Here is a 24,740-nt window from a genome sequence, read left to right as displayed (position 1 = left end):
TTATATAAATATTATTCTTTTTGTTTATGGGTTTTGATATTTTAGAGAGAAAAATCCAAAAATACTTCAAGAATAGTGTTTTTATGATTCTTTAATATATAAGTCAACAAATAAGGACCACAATCACAAAATGAGAACGGTGAAAGCTCTAAAGGTAAAGAGAAAAAGATCTGTTAAATACTGACAATGTAGAATAGTTTTTGAGGTCAAAACAAAGTAAAACTTAAGATTTTGAAAGTAAAATGATCGAAAATGGGCCAGTACGGAAAACAAGATAAAACGATGGAGAATATATGACCTAAGTTTTGTCGGAAAAAAAAATGACCCAAGTAAACTAAACTATTCTACATAAGAACATCATTATCCCAAGTTTTTAACCGGTCTCTTAAATTAATTTTGATTTAAAACAAAATCAAAAATACATATTAAAACAAAAGACATCAAACTGAACCTAAACTGTGTTAAGAGAGAGAAGAGAGAGAACGCGTGTGAAGGCAACCCCGGCGTCCGGTGGTGCGTCCGAGCGCGTGCCGGCGCCGGTGGCTCCCTTTTGGTCATTTAAGTTCAGTCCTCTGACTGTGTGCTCCGATCTGTGGTCTCTCTCCGATATACTTGCGGATCTGGGCTAGGGTTTTGCTCCGGGAAAGGCCCCGCTCGTGGTGTGCTTTGAACGGCGGTAACTCCTCTTTCTCTGGTCTTACGGGGAAGATGTAGGACGGTGGATCGATGTGACAGCCAGCTTTTGAGTTCAGCGTTTGCTCCGGGATACGGAGGCTTTTATAGCTCCATAGTCGCCGACTAAGCTTACGGGGGGTGGAGGCTCCCTCAGCTCCGCGCTGCCGGCTAAGACTCCGGGAAAGTGGAGGCTTTTATAGATCCAATCGTCTCGGGCTTTGCTACCGAGGGGTGAAGGTTTTCCTTGCCTTGTCTCTTTGGCTTTTGGTTCCCTACATCTGTTTTAGGGTGTGGTTTCGTTTTTTTTGTTCATGCGGCGTCGGTTGGGATTCGGTGGATGAGCTCTCGTCGTAGGACGAGAGAAGCTCTCCGGTGAAAGGTGGTTATAGTCTGCACAATGTTTTTGCTCTGGTGTGTGCTCGAACGGTGACGGATGAGATCTCGTTCTGGCGATTGATTATCTCCGATAAAGAATACACATGAGTTAAGGCGGTTGCGGTGAAGATGGTTAGAGGTCATGGGTTCTGGTGTGTTCCGGAATCGATGAATGATGATGGTGTTGGGGTGAATCCGGTGAAACGCCGTTGAGGTCGCCGGCGTTTGAGAAGATGAAGAGATCGAGTGACGTGTGTCCTCTGGATTTGAGATCTAGACACGTGTGCTCGAAGGGTCGACGTTTGGGACGGTAAAGTTGATCTTTAGAAGTTTGGGCCTGGTCCATTTTCTTTCCGCTTGTGTGCCCATTGGTTTTGGGCTTTTAGCTTTTCGTTTTAATAGTGTGGGCTTTGTACTGGATATGTTTCTTGGGCTTGGCTTTTTAATAAAACTAGTTGGAAAAAAAAAACAAAAGACGTATCTTATTTAGGGGAAGCAAGGGACGTTTCTTAATGTACACGTGTCAAATCTCCAACAAAATCAATCTCTCAAAAGCCATCACCACCTCCGATATCCTCTTCGATCTCCTCTCCGACGCCATGCTTTTTGACCTCGACATGAGGTACTCTCTTCCCATGTACATCTCCACCCTCCGTCTCCACGCTTCACCTCTCCGCCTTACGATTTCCGAGCTCCGATCACTCCCCAACGCCTCCTCCGTCCTGATCAATCTCTCTGTGCAATCTTCCTCCGTCCCGACCTTCATCGTCATCACCTTCTTCTCACTCGTCGCAATTGGGTTTCTCACCCTTCTTCTTCTTGGACAAACGATTGTTATCAGGAAAGAGAACCTGGAACTCAGCCTCCTCTATGCAACTCTGACAGTGACCCAAATCAGGTACGTTCTTTTATGTACCTTCTTTTATGGACTAAATTGATTGTTGATTGGCCGAAAATTGATTTGATATGCTTCGATCTGTGCCTGCTTGGTCTTGGATTGTAGATCATAGGATCATTGTAGTGAAACAACTTGTTTTAATAATGTGGTTTTGCGATATTGTTGTGTTTTGTTAAACCACTGGTTAATTACCTCAAGTTTGATGTGTTTTGATCTTCAGACCTTTTTATGAATTGATTGGATTAGAAAGGTGAAGCTGATATATCTATTGTGCTGATAGATTCAGTGGCTCTGTTACTCTCAGTGGCGGCCAAGATTGGATGGCAACGTTGAGGGTCCCACCTCCTGATACTCGTTATCAGACTGGTGCCTTCTGCATTCCAGTTCTTGAGAAAATTGATCCAAATACCAATGTTATTCAAGGTATGCTGGTTTATTGTTAGGAACTCATGTATTTGAGAACAAATATAGTTATAGTCTTGACTGTGTTTATTTTTTATACAGCCATGATTCTAGTTCCAATGCGAGAGCTGGCTCTTCAGACTTCACAGGTTTGCAAGGAGCTTTCCAAATACTTGAACATCCATGTTATGGTCACCACTGGCGGTACCAGTCTGAGAGATGATATCAAGCGGTTACATCAACATGTACATCTGCTCGTTGGAACTCCCGGAAGAATATTGGATCTTACCAAAAAGGGAGTGTGTGTTTTGAAAGACTGCACGATGCTTGTGATGGATGAGGTGAGCTCTTGTACTATATCTTCGTTTTGTGATTTATTGCTAAAAGAGTGATGAAAAAACTGTAGGATTACTGCTAAAAATAAGTTTTCTGATTGATTGCATTCTACTTTATATAAAATGCATTGCTATACTTACCACTTTCTGTAGTCAGTTTTAAAGTTTTAAATAGAAGTTGTTTTATTGTGCCATAAGCTTCAAAGTTTTTAACTCTTTACAAACTATCTTACCAGGCCGACAAGCTTTTGTCTGCAGAGTTCCAAGCTTTTGTCTGCGGAGTTCCAGGCCGACTATCCTCTTGATACTCAACAGTTTACAATGTGAGTATGCACATGTTCTGTTTCATGTTACATGTTCTTCTTTTGTTGTTTTTGTTATTGATTATGGTGTGTCATTACTTGCATTGTGAAGATATACCAAAGTTTATTCTCATTGATGTGTTGTTTTATCATAATTTTTTTTAAGAACCCTTAAATAAGAGACTTGCAATGGAGGACATAAAAATTGAAAGTTGTTAACTAAGTCTCTTAACCAAATTTACTACTTAAATAGTATTAAAAATTAATTAAGAGACTCTTAATGGATCTCTAGGGATAATGATGCTCTAACCAGGTAAGGTGGCTTTGCCGGTTCTGTTACTAGATCATCTGACCATTCAATCCCTAACCAATATTAGATCAGACCATGTGACCACATACATTAAAAGATTTAGAGTTAAATGGCTTTATCTATCAAATTACTTCGACTATTGTTAGTGCAGGCCTAAGTATTTTAGGACTGGCCCATTAGACCATAAACTAATTGATATGATAATTGTACTGCCATTTGTTTATGCTATTCGTCTAAACTAATTGTTCCTTCGTACATCAGAAAGCCCAATCGTTGTTATTACATGACTAGTTGTTGCTTTATGTTGTTGTAATAACTACATGTACTGTGATTTGATAAAAAAGAAAATAAAAACTACATGTACTGTAATAAAATAACTTCGTTGTGCTTGGTCATACAATAATTGTTTCATAGTACTATCGTCGAAGAAAATATTACAAGTGAATGTTTGTCAAAGCTCCATGTCTTGAAACTCTTTGAGAAGCTTCTCGAACTCGTGTAATCTGTGTCCCCAATCGTTCTTGATCATTAACGACCTCACGCTACTGTAATCAACACCGTTATCTCCGGTGGACTCTCCCGCAGTGGATGACAGCTCCGCACCTCCTATCTTCGTCTTCTTGCTTTTATCGGCGTTTGATCTCTTTCTCTGAGCTGTCGCTCTCTGAATCGCCAAGAGCACGTCTGACCCACTAATCTCCTTCTCCTTTGGAACCGGTTTGTTCGGGTTCGATGCTTCGGACCGGAGGAGGATTCGTTGGCCTAAACCACCGACGGACTCTGATTCGGATGTTTGTGATTTCCTCGGGATGTTACGACGGTGAATTCCGTCGCCATTACGCGGCGGAGGATGCGAATAGCCGACGGAGTTTGATCCGGTTAGTCCCCTGGAAAACTGAACCGGGATCGGCGCCGGTTTCACGGTCCACATCGTAGCTCAGGATCCTTAGCTACGTTCTTTGAGGTGGTTGAGAATCATCCACACATATACTGAGATAATCAGTAGCGTATTGGGTTTTTAAATAAGGCCCATTAATCTATTGGCATTTAATGGAATTTAGTTGTTACATACGATTAAAAAGAAAATAGAATGAGTTTTAAACAGCCCAACAAAGGTGTTTGTAACTAAGAAAACTGTAAATAAATGAATTAAACTATAGCAAAGTTATAGGATAAAAGTTTAACTATAGCAAAACTAAATATTTATTGAAGATTTATTTAGAAAAGATATGCATAGTAAATTATTGACGTATCATTCATTTAATACTTGTAGTAAATTTATATATATCCAAATCTCTAAGACCCCAAGTCAACTCCGCTGATGATCCAAATAGCCAGGGATTTGATATCATACAGTTTTTATTTTTTATAATCAATTTAATCTGAATTGAGACTGCAGTGATGCTTGGAAGAAAGAGACGGCTGAAACAACTCGTCTACTATACTGAAACCAAGTTCTGAATGGCCTATTTGCTACTCAGGAGGAAACGAGTTTACCCGATGCAGTTAGACCACATATGAGAGGAGTGTTTCATAAGGGCAATGGTGAATTTAACCATAAAATAAAGAAAGAATCCTAACATGAACATATACGCCTATGTTTATACTTTTATGGCCGGTTTGGGACACAGCTTAATAAAACATGGTCCCAATTTTTTCACGTCAGATAATCTCTAAATTGTTAAAATAGAAAACTATTAAAATTTTAGTAAAATGTTTATGGTTTTTTTAATCTCAGAACGAACTTTCATAAGTTGATTATGAAACAGAGAATGGCTATGTGTTTATGGAATAGAGTTGGATTTTCTCTCAGATACGAAGTAAGATCTCACAAGTATATTGGTCAAAGACTTATGTTTTCTATTCAATTTAGATGAACCTAGCTCAAAAACATCGCTCGAAAGTTTACAAAAAAAAAAAATACATCGCTCGAAGTCGGTATGAATGAACCAAGACTACAATTTTTAGAAAATAGCATGAGAAAACCTCTGATCTCTTAAACATTTATTTCCATCTTTGACGTTTATTGGATAAACATTTTACTTTTTTTTTTTTTTTTTTGAAACATATAAACATTATACCTATTCCAAACAACTAACACCTATAATCATAATTCACAATATATTTTTTTACACACTCAAAAGCAGAGAAAAGAGGAAACGAAAGGATGGTAAGTAAAATTTACCAAGGCAAAGAAGAGAGACGTGAGCCCCAAGCTTCTCGTCCTCTTCTTCCTTCGTCTTTATTACTTTCAAGAGGTTTCTTTGTCGATTTGCTTAACTTAGACAGCCTCTGAACAGTCCCAATGGTTTCAGCTGTATCCTTATGATCGTGTCTCTTCTCAATGTTCCAAAACTCTTCTTCATTGTCAGCCTCTAGCCTACAAAGAGTAGACACTCTCAAGAACTTAGGGTTGTTGCTTGGTTTGATATTGTTGCCCAACATCTCAGAGTCGTGTGATTCCCATTCTTCTGATGGATCTGATGTTTGTTTATTGATCCCCCGCGATTTCGCATATGCATCTTCCCTCTCTTTGAGGTTCGTTAAGATCAAAGTCTTGAGAAAGTTCATCACTTGTACTGCGTGTATCAATGCGGTTAAAGGATCTGCCATCTACAATAACAAAACATTTCATTAGATTTGAAATATCAAAGCTTTCATTAACATGAAAAGCATTTTTCTTTACTGACTTGGGTCATGTTTGGAGCGAAAACCATAGCTACATTGCGAGCATTCATTTTGTTGAACTGTTTATACTCAACCACGTCAGCCATTAGACCGATGGCCCAGTCTAGAAGTGCAGATTCAACTGGAGGAAGAAGAGTCACGAGCCTACTACAGTCTTCTTCTGTGTTACATTTCATCACTTGCTCTGGTGTCAACACATCAAGCACTCCTGTTGGTAGCTCCCTAAACCAGGCCTGGTTCAATAAATAAATACCAACCAAAGAATAATATCAAACCTTTTGAACTTAAAGATGTTAAAGATTAATGTTCTTTCTTCACACCTTTATTAGACCAGCCAAGCAATGAACATCGATTCCACGTGGTACTACACCGCTGTTTAGCTGTTTTCGGACATACTCTTCTTTGGCATTGTCTGGATTTATTCGGAATATTCCTTCAGCCTTAAAGTAACAAAACAATTACACATAGTATTAGTATTCTTTTGATTTGAAAGTTATTAAAATTGTTATTAATAAGAAGAGAGTAGAGGCTTTACTTTAAGACCTCCTTCGGTATAAAGACGTTTCTGCATCCTGAGAAGGATCGTTGGGACGCTATTTCCTCTGTTGTCGTAAGAGCATTGCATCGACTTCGCTGATACTCCAAAGACACTCACACTGAAAAATAAAAACATCTGTTATTATGCCTAAGACAAACCTACAACCCCATCCCCATCAACTGAAACCTATAAGTTCTATCATAACTGGTCTATAGTCCTTTGCAAATCTATCTACTGACAATCTACATGTTCTACCTTTACTCCTTTACAAAAATTATGTGGTCCCCATTTTTTGTCATCAATATAAATATATAATGACAAAATAATTATAAAGGATGAAAATAGATTTGTGGTATAAAGTTTTCTACGATGTTTATTATAGATTAAACAAAATCATGGTTTTTATTATCTTAGTTGCATCTACTGGAAGAGAATCGATGCAGGAATTGACTAATATTTTTGTCAAATTTGTTTTGTAGTCTATTTTTTCTTATATGTATTGAAGTATAGAGGATCCCCATATATTTTCAGTATACAAATAAATCTAGTGAAAGCATATAGTTTAGAACATCATAAGAAAAAACAAGTTTTCTGTCATGACCTTTTCTAGAGTTAATTTAGTGAGTTAGAATATTTTGTTCTTGAAGTTTCAGACGCTTGGTTAATAATGTTTTTTTTAACTGTGCTTGGTTAATAATGTTTTACAAAGAATAAGTAAGAGAATCTTCTGTGAACAAATGCATGTCGTAATCATTCATTTAATCTAAACAACAACTATCTTAATGATTCTATCCAATACAGTAACATGTAAATACAGATTTCCAGCTATGAAATAATAAATATTAGTTCAAGAGATATGAAATTAATTATCTCAAGAAAAATCTAAAAATTGAATTCAAAGTACTATAAAAAAAAATTCAAAGTAATCATAATTTTTTTTTTGAAGTATCATAATCTTTCGTGGTAAAGAACTAAAAATATATATACTAAAAATTGACGGACCTGGCGCTTGGAGCTCGAGGAGGAACCTCCGGTTCGAGCTCAGAGGGAAGACCGAGAAAACCATTAAACCGGTCGAAAGTCACATGACTCACGTGCTGAACCTCCGTCGGCCAACCTATATCCATAGACGCAGCCATGTCATCACCACCTCCCTCCATGGTACAAGACATCACCAGAGACTTCCTCAGAACCGCCGCCAGAAGGTCGAGCATCGTGAACTGTCCAGACCCGGATCTCGACCCGTGTGAGCTCAGCGGCGTGGATACGTCGTAGTAGTCTATGCTCGTAGGGCTATGATCTTCTTTGTACTCGTCGCCGTGGATATTCTCGTACATGTCAGGGCCGGGCCGGGTAGGTTTAGAATCCGTAAACCCGGTTGCTCCGGTGGACTTGGATCGGGAGAAGGTAGTCATCGTTTATTCCAGTCTACCAGAGAAAACGAGAGAATGTAATATTACTGGTGGAGGGAGTTAAGCAGAAGAAGCTTTCAATGTGAGAGAAAGAGAGAGGGATTTTAAGGGAATTATTGCGTGGAAACAAAGGGAAGATTCTTTATTTTTTACTAATGTGTTTTTGTCAGGTTTGGGATCTGTGTTTAGTGGATAGGGAGAAGGTGTGACGGAGACGTAAAATTAAAAAAATGAAACCAACGTATGAAGTAAAAGTTTATGGTCTTGTAATGGTTGAAAAGAAAGAAGATAAAAACATGTCTAGTGATAAGATTTATATATTGGAATAGTCCGGCGGCTCGTGACCCTGCCTAGAAGATGATTAGGCGAGAGATATGGGTGACAACTGACAAGTAAGAATGAGGGACATACGAGTCAGTGTTATTTTGGGAACTCTCTTTCATTTTGTTTTATTTATATGCAGGGTTAATTCATTGAAAATTTGGTTTCTGTGGCTCTTCTCTTCAGTGTCTAACAAAACTATTCACTTCACACGTTAATGCAGGGGTCTCATGCATTTCATGTAGCTACATGATTGATTCAGATAAATATTTGAAATATTTTCAAATATTTTATAGTTTATTTATTAATTATAACAAATTTAGATATAATTATCTTTATTGTTTTGGGTTTTATGATTTTCTTATATATAGCTATATAAACTTAAGTTTGTATGCAGTTTTTTTTATTAATTAGTAAAAGTAAAGAATTTTTTTTTTGTTCTTTGTTTTCGGTAAATTATTGGTGATCTCAACGAATTTAAAAATACATTGATGTTAGGTATTTTTATACTAGATAATATCCTTGTGTTATCAGCTACGTGCCTACATCAATGACCTCTCCAGATAATCTTAAATGCAGGGGAATATCGTTATTTGATATCAGAAGCTTGTAGCTTCTCAAATTACATATCATATGTTTCTTATTTCATATTGACATTCTTCAGGTTTAAATTTGAAAAGTCAATTAACGGATATATTGTTTTCATGTTGGTCACTTATTAATTTATAAAAATGTAAGCACCACTAATGATCAAACCTATACAACATCATTGTTAAGTGGGGGCGACGATAACTCTACACCACAAAAGACGACTTCGCTGTTCCTGTTGTCTTGGCTATTTTCTGTTTAGTTTTTGTTTTTGATCGGGATACGCTGTCACATGGTTACATGTGCAGTGGTTCGTCAACATTCTTATAACACGTCAAATACAGAATAAAACATTTTGTACGTAATAATTCGACTTTTTAGGCTTCGTTTTTGTTTGTATGTAAGAAAAATTTGATGGTTAAGTATTTTTTAAGTAGTTAATATTTTAATAAAATTTTATTCACCCGGTGACAATTTATTTTAGTAACTCATACCTATCTAGGTTAAGTCGTGCTTTCATAAGCTTAATGATAACTAAACGCATTATTTATTTGTTAAGGAGGGTAGATCATTAGAAGATGATCGTGCTGGTATTTATTCATTATCATCATTATTGGTATAAGCTTTTTCTCAGGAAAATCCCTGCAAGAGGAATTAAAGCTGTTAATGTCTGAGTTAACAGTCGCAGATGAACACTGGTTCCGTGATGACTTCTGTTTTTAATTCATCATGTTGCCGTATGATGAAGACACGATAACAAACAATTCGAGGGTTCACGTGATGTCTCCTGTACTTCTAGTCTTTTACTTATGAGTTTATTCACCTAATGTTCCTATAATCTTCTCAGTATTGTCACTCGAAATTTAATCAGTAAATTAATTTAAACTAATGGGTTTAATATATATCCGAGTTTTCAGCGGGTCACCATCTTAATTGTCATCTAGACCCTAGTTAAATATAAAACTAAGCATAAAGTTTTCTTTATTAAAAGTTACTTTTTTGTTTTATGACTATTTCATTGTTTTATTCCCCTCTATGCGGACAAATGTTTGCCACTAAACGAACTTTCAACTTCCAAGGAATAATGCGTTAGGAATTGATGAGATCTATAACAAAATACGATATTTCATTCATTGCTATTTAGGTTTAGATCAAAAGGTTATGAGTTTTGGCTTAAGATATTGTAAACGTGCATATATGTGATCAATATACGGATCATTATTGGTTATCAATTGTAGACTCAACAAATTTGGTAATAAATATCATTACCAGGGGAATAAAAGTATTGAGTTGGTTAGTGAAGGTACAAAACGCATGCGCATAATCTGAAGTAGACAAAGATGGCTTTTGATAGCAATAAAAAAAAAACAAGTACGCTGACGCAAAGCAAATACGTTAGTTGTTTTAACAAAGCTTCCATAGCAAACAAATTAATATAACAACTAGATTAAGACGGGATAAACATTATATATATAAATTATTTTATGTATTATATGCTTTTACATATTATGAAATAATAAATATATATTAAATAATTAAAAGTCAGTAACTATTACATATATAATTAAATTAGTGCGAATGTATAAATCAATTTTATTAATCCAAAAAATTTTTTTAAAAAATTGATAGGATATGTAATTAAATTTAAATAATATTAACATACATAATATATTTTTAATATTAATGTCTATTAAATGATGCTTTCTACTCATATGTTTTTTTGATCATGTTATCTTTAATAGCAAAAACTTTAAATTACTAATAACAAAATTTTTATTGTGGGATTAATAATTTTAGTAATTTATAATATAAAAAAATTTATCAATGTTAGTTCAAAACTTTTATCAAAAAAAATTATTCAAAGTAAATTTTAAAATTAAAATATTTATTTATTCAATATGGTTTATAGTTTAATTTAGAATGATATATATACATATATATTTTAAATCTTAATGATTAATTAAATTGGATTTTTATTTATATGATTTTGTAATCATTTGTATTTTGTCATAACAAAAATTTTAAATCATGGATCGCAAAATTTGAATGTGAGACTTTTAACAGTTTTAGTAATTTATAGTCGTTTTTTAAAATTCAAAATATAACATATACAGAAAAATCTAAATTTTTATAATATGGTTATTCTGATTTTTTTAAATTATTTTAATAGTTTAAAATTACACAAATTTGATAGAAGATACATTATTTTTTTATCAGATCTTTATTATTCAAAATCATTAATTGTCATATATATACTTTAGTCACATTAGGCAATTCCGTAATCTTTATTTAAGGAAATAATAAATGACATTAATAATGAATTTATGGTTAGTTTAATAAAAAGCTTATTATATAATTAGATGAACCAACATATTTCTCTAATAATTCTAAGAATCATCATAGTGATGACACGTGGTTAAAAAAAAAGTTGTAATGTTTCACAAATAATATATAGGGGATATGATACGAGGGAGTGAAGCCAGTAAATTGTGGTCAAAATTGGCTCCATTTAAAGAGTAAGTTTCAAGTAATTAGACAATTCTGTAGTATACAAATCAGCAGAAACAAATCTGACAATCTCTGGTATAATTAGAATTCCCCTTAATGATAATTTTGCATCTTATGTACTTATTTCTTTGTAGCAAACTAGTATTTGTCTTCTTCTTTTTTTTAACAACTACTACAGTTTTTCTTATCGTGTAGATTTTCCCTAATAATTTTCTTTTGAAACTAAGATTTTCTCTAATATTCGATGGAGTAAATCGATTAACGTATTCTAATAGTTATCATGATGCGTCTCGTGATTAACTGTTCTTTCAGTTTAGTTACAACTTACAAAACTCTACATATTGTAAAAGAGAAAATATCCATATCGAGAATGTAATGTATATGCGTCTGCTGACATTATCAGATGATTCCAACAACTCCACAAAACGCCGGCCCAAATGTTCGACTGCATGCTTCTTGCAGAAGCAAAACTATGATATAGATCATTATTTAAGTAAATATGCATATTTATATACAAAATAGAACATACACGCTTGTATGTATCGAAAAGGGGTTGGAATAATTATTTAGATCTATAGTGACATGACTACATAGTCGTATGATAGTTTGATAATGTTAACTTCAAAGTTACTCTTAGATTCTTCAATTGTTTCGTCACTAGAGTTTAGGTGTTGTGGCAACAACCTTAACCAAAACCACACCAACTACTGCCTAGAGAGACAAGTGCCCTTTTCAATGTTTCGCTTGATTTAATCCTTAAGCTACCATTGATTAATTAGTTATATTGCTAATGCATTTCAGTTATTATACATAATATATATATATATATATATATATATATATATTGACCGAAAGAAACCAAAGTTTTATGATCAGGTCGATAGAGTTATTTATAGGGAAATTTGAACCAATCACCAAAAAAAAAAAAAATCACTAGCTAACCATTTCTCTCTCTCTCTCTCCTCCTTTTTCTTCCTATCTCTCTACCCTCTTATTTATATACTCTCATTATGTTTTTTTAATGGATGCTGCTGTTGAGGTAAAGTTTATGAGTTATATGATTCATGTTGACCTTCAGGCTGGTTGATATTAGGCCGACATTGGGCTGGCATATTTCCCTTTGGACATTTAGACATTGGTAACGATACGCTGGGCTCGACTGTTACGGTCTAAACCATTCAGATATATTATGATTTTCCGTGGAAAAAATATTACGACTTTCAGCAATTCAGGATATTATTTTTATCACGTTTTTCACACCCCAATCCCCAAATATACACATAAATATATATACTACACCGATTCTTTTAAAGTAATACTAGCAAGACTGTAATAATATATGTTTAGAAAAAATTGCGTATGTTCTAAAGGAAAAATCGAAATATTCATTTGCAATTTAAAAGACGAAAATACGTACCCTCAAACAATAGTAGAAGTTTTGTCATAAAATGATATGGTTCAAATCCCAAGATGTATGGATTATAGAAAATCGTGTATTAACATAGACTAGTTTACATACTTTTTTGATATACTTCAAATTTTGAATTTCAAGTGTTGATTAAATCTCAACGTACGTATTCTACCAATCAATTGGATTTTCTAAAAGAAATATATGAATTGGCGTATAACTCATTCAATTAATTTTTTTAATTGGCGGCTTTTAATATACTTGTAGTATACTTATTGGCTTGTTTGATGTGTATTATCTAAATTAATAAGCCGAAAGTTATGAAAATTCACATGTTTTAAATATTTGTTAAACTGCTGACATAAAATACCGATATACTAAATTAAAACGATTGGCCGTTGGGCCATTGAGATAAAATCAAATGATGAAGACATCTACGAATGTGTATTGGATGTCAAACGAATATACTTAATTAAAATTTAATACATGTGCTAATATTTGTCGAATATAAAATATTTCTCTTGTTTTCTACTGGATACCTGTGATAATTTTTACTAATTGTATTTCTAAACCAAACGAGTAGACTTAAATTCCCTGCTAAGTTTTTTTTTAACGCTAATTTATTATGATCTTACAGAGAAAGATTACATATACGATTCGACAACCGACAATATTACCTGTCTTCCGAAGACCTACGCCTAACTGCATTATCTTAGCCGTCATATGAAGATCCTTATTATGATCTTACAATTATGATATGAGAAAGATTACATAGACGATTCGACAACCGACAATACTACCTGCCTTCTGAAGACCTACGCCTAACTGCATCACCGGAACCGTCCTACGAAGATCCTTATTATGATCTTACAATTATGATAGGAGAAAGATTACATAAACGATTCGACAACCGACAATACTACCTGTCTTCTAAAGACCTACGTCTAACTGCATCACTTGAGCCGTCCTATGAAGATCCACGCCTGGCAAGATTTACTTGCACCATGTTGAAGATCCCTTATAAACCTTTCTTCCGTAGTCTGCATAATTGTTTAATAAATCGTTTTCTTCGGGACTTAAAACCTGAATTTCCTTTAATCTACAATAAATTGTATAGTCTGAGATTCGAACTCCGGACCTGGGTGTAGAAGCTTTTAAACTAACCGGTAGGCTAATGTGATTCACAAAACTATATAAACTTAAACTTTAAATTGAATGGTCTACATCGTACACGATTATTTTTAGTTGGATGTTATGTATTTCTCAACCTCTTAAATTATACTATATAGTAGACTTTTGATTTGACTTTGTATATAAAATAGTCTCAACTCACAGCAATGATTGTGTATATTATATGCGAAGTAAATAAACAAGTGTGAGGTTGCTGGACTAAGTTAAACTCGGTTCAATATTTAACATCATATATGAATTAAATACAGCATGCGACCTTGTTGGATACTCCGAGTAGCCAACCTTACTTTCTTTAAGTCGATTCATTTCCGCACTTACAATTACTTTCCTGTTATGATCTTGTCAGAAAATTTGACATTCATCTCATTTGTTCTACTATTTAAACTTATGATCCGCAGTCTGGACATGTATTTATGTAAATTCTGCTATTAGTATTGCTAAATTTCTGCTGATACAAACAAACTGTTTTAGTTTTACTTCTAAACTTAAAATGGTCTTAGTTCAAAGATAGTCTGCCTCTCACCTACTTGATAATAATGTTTGTGTTAACTCTCTTCATGCCCATAGACGTCGCTTTTCAAATTAATTACCACTAATATTTAAAATTTTGTCGGTATCACTTGTCTAAAATAGATATCTTTTCGGAAAAAGAGTGTACTTAATTTGAATAAAGTTTATAACTTAAGGCGTACATAAAAGGGATTATTTCCAAATTCAAGAAAAGCTGTAATCACGATGTGTGTTTAATTCTCAACAACAATCACATTTCATTTAAAAGGTGCGAGTATATTTGACTGAACGGCTTATATATTGCCATGTAGGGTAACGTACTCCGTATTTTTTCCTTTTTCGAACTTTCGGACCAGGTCGTAAGCGCATCTTTTATCCAGCATGAATAGTCCGTAAGGAAACTCCGTTTTAATTGCATCCAATAACACAAAGTTACGTGACATTAACAAATACGTTTTTCTTTATAGAACCGTTTTTTTTAAATTGGTAAAAATCTCTTAACAAAAATTTAAAGGAGCCAAAAAGTAACAAAAGACAAAACAATTAAAGGATAAAGGAAAGTGTAAAAGAGCTTGTACTACCATATAATTTCAAAAGAAAAAGACATAAGGACAAATAAACACTATTTTATTTCTGACAAATCAACGATATTTCAAGTCTTAAATGTTATAGCTAAATGCTACCAAACTAGCCAAAATTAGTGAGCCTAATGATGATAATAACCAGAACCAAAGATCTTACGTATTGAATTACGAATATATTGATTCAAGACTATCCAACATATTTGTTGTATAATTTATCCAATGTATATATGATCTAAATATTTATAATACTAACATCTATTATATATTATATATTACCTATGACCTGATGTCAAACTATTGATTTTTCTAATTTTAATAAAAAATTATAATAAAATTAATTAATTATTATATTTGTAAAAGAAACAAATGAAATTAAATTACATGTCAAATTGCCTAAAACTTTTTAAAAATTAAAGGGATCAAAATATGTATGAATCTAGTCCAAACTAAACCAGCCAAAAATGAGTATGTCTAAAATCAATTTTATCAAATTAAATATCTAGATAGAATAAAAAAAACTCTTACCCAATCTCCCAACCTCTCACTTCACACCAAAATAAGAAGAAGAGAAAAAAAGTTTTCTTGATCAAAATAATACATAAAACAAAAAAATAAACTGAGATGCAGGATTAGCGGAAGTTTAGTTGTTGAACGTAGAACGAGTTGAATAGTTCACACATCTTAAACAAAAAAAAAATCATCAAAATCTCCACCGTCCATATAAACATCTCAGATTTTAATCCAACGGTTATTATACCAAACCAAAAAAAAACACCACCGTCCCGTTCCGTCCCGTTCCGTTTCGATTTGGTTTCTCTCTACCTTCTTTTGTCTCATTTTAACACTGCCTTGTCGTCTTGTCTTTCTTCTTATTCTTCTTCTTCTTCTTCCTCTCTTTCTCATTCCTTTTGTTTATCGTTTTCCTCAGATCTCTCCTCCTTTTGATCTGATCCCTCCCTACCAAATGCCTCAGATTTGATTTCTTCAATTTACTGTTAGTAAGTTCGCAGCAGCAGAGATGGGGCAATGTTACGGGAAGGTTAATAACCAGAGCAAGCAGAATCTCGGAGGAGACGAAGCTAACACCACTACTTACGTCGTCTCCGGCGACGGGAGCCAGAATCAGCCTCTCACTCCTCTCAGAGCTAAGAACGCTACTCCGGCTAGGTCATCGAATCCGAGCCCATGGCCTAGTCCTTTCCCTCACGGATCCTCGAGCCCTCTCCCTCCCGGCGTCTCCCCTTCTCCGGCGAGGACTTCGACTCCGAGGAGATTCTTCCGGCGGCCTTTCCCTCCGCCGTCTCCGGCGAAACACATTAAGGCGTCGTTGATAAAAAGGCTTGGAGTGAAGCCCAAGGAAGGCCCAATCCCTGAGGAGGGAGGAGGAGAGAGTGAGCAGGCGCTGCTTGATAAGAGCTTTGGGTATGGGAAGAACTTTGGGGCCAAGTATGAGTTGGGGAAAGAAGTGGGGCGAGGGCATTTTGGTCATACTTGTTCTGGTCGTGGGAAGAAGGGTGAGGTTAAGGATCATCCTGTTGCTGTTAAGATCATCTCCAAGGCTAAGGTCTCAATCTCCACATCCTTCCTTTTCATCTGTTTCAATGAGTAATGTAGATTCTTGGGGTTTGGATAATGAATGTGGGACAGTGTATTGTCTTTTTTTTTTTTTTCTTTTTGTTTCTTACAGTTGATTCTCTGAGAGCATCAGAGTGTTGTCTTGTCTCTTTAGATAGGAAGATTGTTTTGTCTGGAAGTGAGTTGAGTAGATGAACTTTTGTTGATTTTGTCTGCATTAGTAGGATATGATTGAATCTAAAGTGTGAGTTTTTAATATTATAATGTTTGCATGCGTTTGTTTATGGTAGCAGTGAAGCTAGTCTGTCACATCTAAGTTACATTTTGATTTACTTAGCTGTCTGATTTGTAAGCATGTTATGGTCTTCCATGTACTATCTGTTGGGTTTAAGAAACAGAAAAATGATTGATGACAAATGTAGATAGAGAAATCTTTGTCTGGCTGCCTGGTGGGATACCTCTTTTTGTTTGGATTAGGACATAATGTGGAACTAAGTATGGGGTTTCACTTTGGAATGCTTGTGATTTTGTCCTTTCACCTTGTTGTATCCTTCCCATAGATAAAACAAGCAAAAGTGAGTTGAGAGTGTGGTTTGTTGACTGAATCATCTTTCTTTTGCATTGGCAGATGACAACAGCAATCGCAATTGAAGATGTTCGCAGGGAGGTGAAGCTGTTGAAATCATTATCTGGACACAAACATCTGATCAGATATTATGATGCATGTGAGGACGCCAATAACGTATACATTGTCATGGAGTATGTCTTTGTTTCCCATATCATAACACATATATTTAATAACACACAGAACATTGCCACTTCTTGGAATATATATTTATAGGCAATTACTTAGAATCGATCGATGTTTTGGTTCTACTTGACCAGGTTGTGTGAAGGTGGAGAACTTCTAGACAGAATATTAGCAAGGTATTATATCATCTGATTGCTCTCTTGGATTCTCTCTATCATCATCTATTCATATCTTCTCTTGTCTCAGGGGTGGCAAATACCCAGAGGAGGACGCAAAGGCTATCGTCGTACAGATCCTAAACGTGGTTTCATTTTGTCATCTCCAAGGAGTTGTCCACCGAGACTTAAAGCCAGAGGTTCTATCTTCTCTCAAACCTCCTCTATACACCTCCACTACCAATACTCCTTTATTACTAAACTCTAATGTTACCTTGTCCAAACAGAATTTTCTATTCACATCTAGCCGCGAAGACTCAGACTTGAAGCTTATTGATTTTGGCCTCTCAGACTTTGTCAAACCCGGTAAGATTTTTTTCATACTTGAGCCTTCCTTCGTTGCAGCCTAATATTGAGTTTTTGTTACAGATGAGAGACTGAATGATATAGTTGGAAGTGCATACTATGTGGCGCCTGAGGTTCTACACAGATCATACAGCCTTGAAGCTGATATATGGAGCATTGGAGTTATTACATATATACTCTTGTGTGGAAGCAGGCCTTTTTGGGCACGCACGGAATCTGGAATCTTCCGCACTGTGCTGAGGAGTGAACCGCACTACGATGACTTGCCTTGGCCAACTGTTTCACCGGAAGGTAAAGAGTTTGTGAAACGTCTTCTCAACAAAGACTATAGGAAACGAATGTCTGCAGTTCAAGCTCTGAGTAAGTTTCTTTCTTTCTCTAATGTGTTACCCATACATTACAAAACTGATGAGGTCTGTTTTATTTCTTAAGCTCATCCATGGTTAAGAGATGAGAGTCGTGCGATTCCTTTAGATATTCTGATCTTTAAGTTGGTCAAAGCCTATTTGCACGCAACGCCTCTTCGACGTGCTGCTTTAAAGGTAACCACCTCTCTTCTTTTTGGCTACAAGATTTGAAACAGTGATATGTTGGGTAATTTTTTTTGGAAAAAAATAATTAATACAGGCTCTAGCAAAAGCATTGACAGAGAACGAGCTAGTCTATCTTAGAGCACAGTTCATGCTCTTGGGACCAAATAAAGATGGAAGCATCTCCCTCGAAAACTTTAAAATGGTAAGAAAGGCCTTTGGTTCTTAAAAAACATGGTCACATCGGTTTAATAAGCTCATTTTCTTGCAGGCGCTTATGCAGAATGCAACAGACGCAATGAGAGAATCCAGAGTTCCTGAAATTCTCAACATGGTTAGAGGACAATCAATCTCTTTCTTTGACTCATTTAGAACCCAAATTTAGCTGGAGGTTTTAAAACGGATGTGTGTGTTGGCAGATGGAATCTCTAGCGTATAGAAAGATGTTTTTCGAAGAGTTTTGTGCAGCTGCGATAAGCATCCATCAACTAGAAGCTGTTGAATCTTGGGATGAGATTGCAGCCGCTGGTTTTGAGCATTTTGAGACCGAGGGAAACCGAGTGATCACCATCGAGGAGCTAGCAAGGGTAATGAATGATGTTTAATCATGTTCATTCTTGGTTTTGTTCTTGGGATCTAAATTACAAACCGGTTATTTTGAACAGGAACTGAATGTGGGAGCGTCTGCGTACGGGCACTTGAGAGAGTGGGTAAGAAGCAGTGACGGGAAGCTGAGTTTCTTAGGGTTCACTAAGTTCTTGCATGGAGTTACTCTTCGTGCTGCTCACGCAAGACCTCGCTAGTCCTTTATTCTTTTTTTTAGTTTTCTTTCTTCTATTATTTATTTTTCATCAAACCAGATTTTATTATAGACTTCTTGAGAGACGTAAGGGGTATTTTCGTCCGATTTTTGTTTTTTTTTTCTTTATCATATTATAGAGTTTAAATTGAAGGTGCATAAAACACCATCAAAAATGTCCATAAGGTAGATCAATTTCAATCATTTTTGCAATATATTAGATGAATTTCACTCATTTTCGCAATATATTACCTTAAACTATGGTTTTGAGCAACATTTGTGTTATATACTTATTACATTTACATTGTTTTCTTCAAGAAAATGACCACTTCATCATAAAATTTTGATATTATAACTAGTATGGCTCTTGAAAAAGATTATCAGCAATTCAACATTTGTGTTATATAGTTATTACATTTACATTATTTTCTTCAAGAAAATGACCACTTCATCATAAAATTTTGATATTATAACTAGTATGGTTCAAATTCCTAACTTGAAAAAGATTATCAGCAATTTTATAGTCTAATAGTATGTATATGAATACACCAAAATTAAAACTGGAATGAAAAGTTATATGACGATAATTAATGATAAGATAAAGCCCGAAAAAGCTAAGCCTTTCCTTTTCGGGAGTGCTGCCGACAATCGAATCATGACCAATTTAATTAAGGCTTTTTGCAAAAGTGACTCAAAACTTGAAGTCAAACAGAAAAACTAATATTTTCTTTTAACTCTTTTTTTTTGAGATTTTAACCCCACACCTGCATTTTATCTACGAAAATGCCATTAACATTTTTTTTTTTCGAAAATGGCTTCTTTACTGTCTCAACCTCATCTTCTTCAAGTATTTACAATATTGCCACTGCAATGAATAGTGGCAACAACCTTGTACGAACTGTTTGGAGCTTTTAATGCCCTTTAATGCACGTAAATCTCTTTACACTCTCTCTGTTTCAATTGTTATGAACTAAAAACAATATTTCTTTCACTTTCTCTCTATATTCATCCAAAAAACTCAAGCTTTTGATTCAAAATATGGGCTATGGTTGACAGAGCCATATTTCTTTCGTTTTGACTTACGGTTGCTTTCGTTTGAGGTTCTGGGTGGTTGGAGAAGACCCTGTGTGCAAACGAAGTCATCTCACCTAGTTTAAGGTACGAATTTGAATTTTTTTTCAAGATCTGTTCGCGTAGAAGACTTACTAGTAAGTCATCTGTATGTAGAAGACTTACTGATGAGTCTTCTGGTCAAACGGACGACTTAAATTAAGTCGTCCAGCTTTGTTTGTTAAAAAAAAACACTCCAGACGACTTATATATAAGTCGTCTACGAGAAACGGGCTAGTTTTGCATTTGACCGAATCGTGTCAGATCTTTGACTATTTCTGGACGACTTATAATTCAGTCGTCTCTGTGAAAGTTAAAATTTCAATATTTTATGAAAACTTGACGACTTACGTGTAAGTCGTCCTAGGTTAGTTTTGTAATTGAAAAATAAAACTTCATAATTTAACTTTAACCAGACGACTTAATATAAAGTCGTCCCTCCAGAAGACTTAATTTAAAGTCGTCCGGGGAAAGCAAAGTCGTCCAGAATTTTTCCCAATTTTCTGGTCAAACTTTGCTTATCCCGGACGACCTTAAATTAAGTCGTTTAGCTGGACGACTTTCATCTAAGTCGTCTGGAGAAAGTTAAATTTCAAGTTTTATTTTTCAATTACAAAACTAACCTAGGACGACTTACACGTAAGTCGTCAAGTTTTCATAAAATATTGAAATTTTAACTTTCCCAGAGACGACTGAATTATAAGTCGTCCAGAAATAGTCAAAGATCTGACACGATTCGGTCAAATGCAAAACTAGCCCGTTTCTCGTAGACGACTTATATATAAGTCGTCTGAAGTTTTTTTTTTAACAAACAAAGCCGGACGACTTAGAATTAAGTCGTCCCTTTTAATTTTCAATTGCAAAAGTGACCTCTTTAGACGACTTACCTTTAAGTCTTCTGGACGACTTAATGCTAAGTCGTCTGCGGCAATGTTTATTGAACTTCTTCATTTTCTCTATGTTTACTAATGTGTTTTATTTTGAATATTTGCAGATGATTTTTCAGTTACATGCAGTGTATGGAGAATGGTTGTTGAGAGATTTCCGTTGGGATTTTGTGGTTGATGATCTCAAAGGAGCAAGATTGTTTTTATTGAATGAAGATTCAACACATGCTGAACTTGTTGCAATGGCTCAAGAAGATTATAACCTGGACATGAGAACAGTGAGTGTGGAGATTAGCTACTCATTACCAGCAGAAATGATGATGGCTCCAGGCAGTCTTCCCATTCATGTTACAAGTGATAGACAAGTTCGAAACTTGCTGGAGATACTCAAAACCCATAGAGTATGTCTTTGTGTATCAAGCCGCAGCAAGGTCGAAACGGTTTCAGAGAAAAGGGATATTGATGAAGCTGGTGAATGGGAAAAAGATGTTGGTGATAATGATGAAGCTGGTGAATGGGAAGAAGATGTTGGTGATAATGATGAAGCTGGTGAATGGGAAGAAGATGTTGGTGATGATGATGAAGCTGATGAATGTTTTGAAGATGTTGGTGATAATGAGTTTGTTGAAGATGAAAATCAAGATGGGGAGGAGGAAAATGGGGAGGAGGATGCTGATAATTCTATTGTTGGTGAAACGGATCAGAATGGTGGGGATTACAGTCTTTATGGAAAGGTTCCAGATGAGGACGAGGAAGATGATGATAATATTTGTTTTGAAGAAATCCAAAAGACATATGCTAAGACAAATGCTATTGAAGGAGGAAAATCGAATGGTACCAGTATCTATGTCAACCAGAGTTTTGTTAGCAAGGGTGCACTGCTTTCAGAGCTGCGGTTGGCAGCAGTGAGGGGTAAGTTTTCTTTCAGATTATACAAATCAACGAAAACTCTCGTTGTGGCAACATGTCGGGTTAGCTATTGTGGATGGAAGGTCAGAGCGAGTGTCAAACATGGGACAAACACGTTTTGGGTAACAAAGTATGTGGAAAAACATTTATGCTCAGCGGGAGACCGAATCGCTCAGCGGAGACACTGTACTCCGAAGTATGTAGGTAGTCTTTTCATTGATCGTGTTGGAATCATTGATGGGATAACTCCGCAGCATATCACTGATGCAATGAGGAACATGTTTGGCATGGCGCTTGATTACACCACTTCATACAGAGCACTGTTATATGCACAAAGATTGGTGAGAGGATCAGCAGAAGAAGGGTATTCGCGTCTGGCATCATATCTCGAGCAAATCTCCATTGCAAATCCTGATTCTATCACGGCGATAGAACTTGATTCTATGAAAAGATTTAAGTATCTATTTCTCTCTTTTGGAGCTTCTATCAAAGGTTTTAAGTATCAGAGAAGGGTCATTGTGGTGGATGGAACTCACCTAAGTGGAAAGTATGGAGGAACTATGTTAGTTGCAGCCGCACAAGATGGCAATTTTCAGATATTCCCATTGGCTTTTGGGATCGTGGATGAGGAAGATGTACCTTCTTGGGAATGGTTTTTCACAAAATTGGCTAGTTGTATATCTCATGACAAGCCTCTGGTGATAGTCTCCGACCGGCACAAGGCCATTAAAAGTGCGTGTGATAAGGTGTTTCCTTGGGCAACCCGAGGAATATGTTATTATCACCTTCAAGATAACATTGTCAAAAAGTTTAAAGGGAAACATCTCATGTACTTGGTGAAAGGGGCTGCTTATGCTCACACGGTTTACGATTTTGACCGGTACATGGCTGAGATACGGAGTGCAAACCCGGAACTTGCAACGTATTTGGAGAAAGCCGACGTCAGGCTATGGTCAAGGGTTTATTGTAAGGGGAACAGGTTCAACATAAAAACAAGCAACATTGCTGAATCTATTAATTCCGCACTGAAGCGAGCAAGAGGATTTCCGATTACGTTCCTGCTGGAGTTCATAAGGCAGAAGTTAGGAAAATGGTATTGGAAAAGGAGACAAGATGCTTTGAGTCTCACAACTGAACATAGCGGGGGTGTTGAATACTTGCTTGCTGTTCGAGAAGAGATAGCGGATACGATGACGGTCGAACCAATTGATGGATGGCATTTCTTTGTCAAAGGTGGCAAAATGGACTGTGTGGTTGATTTGGAACATGCAAAGTGTGATTGTGGTGTCTATGGAGTGGAGAAAATACCTTGCTCTCATGCTATAGCTGCTGGAACACATGCTGGTTTGCATATCTCCACACTTGTATGTCCACTGTACTCAAAGAATTATCTGTATGCAGGATACTCAGAGAATATATATCCTATCGTGTCACAACATATTGAGGAACGAGAATGCTTTCCTCCAGAACTAAAGCGTGGTCGGGGGAGACCGAAGAAATCAAGATGGCAATCTTGGTTGGAGCTATCTAGGATGAGAGGACACAAACCCAGGAAGAAACACAGGGCACAGAGATGCTCAAACTGCAAGGAAACTGGCCATACGAAACCACAATGTACACAACCAGTTGACTAGTTGTCCAGACGACCTAAATTTAAGTCGTCCAGTCTTGATTACCCGTCCAGACGACTAAATTTTTAGTCGTCCAGTGTATTTTATTTTTAGACGACCTTCTACTAAGTCGTCCAGTGTATTTTATTTTTAGACGACCTTCTACTATCCCTTCAAGTGTATTTTATTTTTAGACTACCTTCTACTAAGTCGTCCAGTGTATTTTATTTTTAGAAGTCCAGTGTAAGTCGTCCAGTGTATTTTATTTTTAGAAGTCCAGTGTAAGTCGTCCAGTTGGAAAACCTTCCAGACGACTTATAATAAGTCGTCCAAACCTTCTAGACGACTTATTTGTAAGTCGTCCAGTTGGAAAACCTTCCAGACGACTTATAATAAGTCGTCCAAACCTTCTAGACGACTTATTTGTAAGTCGTCCAGTTGGAAAACCTTCCAGACGACTTATTTCTTCCAGACAACTTATATATTTACAAATCTATACAAAGACAAGCTGAAATACAAATACTTCGCTCGTTAAAAAATCATGTTCAAATACAAAGACAAGTTCAAATACAAACACAAATCTAATCACATATGCCCATGCCCACGAACTTATCACCATCCACATTTTCTTTCAAATGCTGATCAACAAGCTCCTTCCATATATCCACCGCCATATTATCCCTCATTTTCTTCGCGTTGCACCTAGCAAAGTCTTTAGGGTCAAAGGAGACCCCAAGAGCATGACATTCAATGTACTTTACAGCGTACACGCCACAATCACCATTGTTGGCCGTGGGTACACCTTTCAGCGGTCTCTCATATGTGTATGGCTCCAACCCGTATTTGACCCGTATTTCGTCGGTGGCTGCGCACTCAACAAGCAGATAAGGGACCATCTGGAGAAAAGGCTCCATTATCGCATCCCATGCGTCTGGTACACTAGATGAAGGTATGCTGTCCCAGACGACTATGTGCCTCTTAGGGATCGATATCCAAATAGCAA

General features: G+C 35.9%; 4 protein-coding genes across 4 annotated transcripts; 2 read left to right on the top strand and 2 right to left on the bottom strand.

Annotated features, from left to right (window-relative positions):
* Window positions 1-174: 174 nt before the first annotated feature.
* Window positions 175-3,166, top strand: LOC111205518 (DEAD-box ATP-dependent RNA helicase 12-like). The gene is made up of 3 exons (XM_022701484.2): window positions 175-2,371; window positions 2,453-2,691; window positions 2,922-3,166. The coding sequence occupies exons 1-3, from the start codon at window positions 2,269-2,271 to the stop codon at window positions 2,988-2,990; spliced, it is 411 nt and encodes a 136-aa protein (XP_022557205.2). The 5' UTR covers window positions 175-2,268; the 3' UTR covers window positions 2,991-3,166.
* Window positions 3,167-3,658: 492 nt separating this feature from the next.
* On the bottom strand, window positions 3,659-4,451 carry LOC106391979. Its single transcript, XM_013832739.3, has one exon. The coding sequence runs from the start codon at window positions 4,226-4,228 to the stop codon at window positions 3,749-3,751; it is 480 nt and encodes a 159-aa protein (XP_013688193.1). The 5' UTR covers window positions 4,229-4,451; the 3' UTR covers window positions 3,659-3,748.
* An 835-nt stretch (window positions 4,452-5,286) lies between these two features.
* Window positions 5,287-8,166, bottom strand: LOC106391977 (rho GTPase-activating protein 3). The gene is made up of 5 exons (XM_048755323.1): window positions 7,526-8,166; window positions 6,521-6,641; window positions 6,306-6,425; window positions 5,988-6,218; window positions 5,287-5,910 (listed from the first exon to the last, which is right to left on the bottom strand). The coding sequence occupies exons 1-5, from the start codon at window positions 7,936-7,938 to the stop codon at window positions 5,479-5,481; spliced, it is 1,317 nt and encodes a 438-aa protein (XP_048611280.1). The 5' UTR covers window positions 7,939-8,166; the 3' UTR covers window positions 5,287-5,478.
* A 7,717-nt stretch (window positions 8,167-15,883) lies between these two features.
* LOC106391980 (CDPK-related kinase 3) lies at window positions 15,884-19,456 on the top strand. The gene is made up of 11 exons (XM_013832740.3): window positions 15,884-16,609; window positions 17,249-17,379; window positions 17,506-17,547; window positions 17,618-17,726; window positions 17,814-17,892; window positions 17,956-18,252; window positions 18,325-18,434; window positions 18,520-18,627; window positions 18,694-18,756; window positions 18,842-19,009; window positions 19,088-19,456. The coding sequence occupies exons 1-11, from the start codon at window positions 16,064-16,066 to the stop codon at window positions 19,223-19,225; spliced, it is 1,791 nt and encodes a 596-aa protein (XP_013688194.1). The 5' UTR covers window positions 15,884-16,063; the 3' UTR covers window positions 19,226-19,456.
* Window positions 19,457-24,740: the final 5,284 nt, after the last annotated feature.

Source organism: Brassica napus, chromosome C4 (genome assembly GCF_020379485.1).
Source record: "Brassica napus cultivar Da-Ae chromosome C4, Da-Ae, whole genome shotgun sequence".
In the NCBI taxonomy this organism is placed as follows: Eukaryota; Viridiplantae; Streptophyta; class Magnoliopsida; order Brassicales; family Brassicaceae; genus Brassica; species Brassica napus.
Note: the sequence above shows the minus strand (reverse complement) of the source record. Positions and strands in the feature narration are given on the sequence as shown.

Excerpts from the sequence above, each read along its gene's own strand:
- LOC111205518 (XM_022701484.2), top strand. The coding sequence starts at position 2,269 with ATGGCAACGTTGAGGGTCCCACCTCCTGATACTCGTTATCAGACTGGT. Across the intron at positions 2,372-2,452 it reads AAATACCAATGTTATTCAAG|CCATGATTCTAGTTCCAATG; the intron begins GTATGCTGGTTT and ends TTTTTTATACAG. Across the intron at positions 2,692-2,921 it reads CGATGCTTGTGATGGATGAG|GCCGACAAGCTTTTGTCTGC; the intron begins GTGAGCTCTTGT and ends CTATCTTACCAG.
- LOC106391979 (XM_013832739.3), bottom strand. The coding sequence starts at position 4,228 with ATGTGGACCGTGAAACCGGCGCCGATCCCGGTTCAGTTTTCCAGGGGA.
- LOC106391977 (XM_048755323.1), bottom strand. The coding sequence starts at position 7,938 with ATGACTACCTTCTCCCGATCCAAGTCCACCGGAGCAACCGGGTTTACG. Across the intron at positions 6,642-7,525 it reads CCTCGAGCTCCAAGCGCCAG|TGTGAGTGTCTTTGGAGTAT; the intron begins GTCCGTCAATTT and ends TTTATTTTTCAG. Across the intron at positions 6,219-6,305 it reads GCTTGGCTGGTCTAATAAAG|GCCTGGTTTAGGGAGCTACC; the intron begins GTGTGAAGAAAG and ends TTATTGAACCAG.
- LOC106391980 (XM_013832740.3), top strand. The coding sequence starts at position 16,064 with ATGGGGCAATGTTACGGGAAGGTTAATAACCAGAGCAAGCAGAATCTC. Across the intron at positions 18,435-18,519 it reads TTCGACGTGCTGCTTTAAAG|GCTCTAGCAAAAGCATTGAC; the intron begins GTAACCACCTCT and ends TAATTAATACAG. Across the intron at positions 18,628-18,693 it reads CCCTCGAAAACTTTAAAATG|GCGCTTATGCAGAATGCAAC; the intron begins GTAAGAAAGGCC and ends ATTTTCTTGCAG.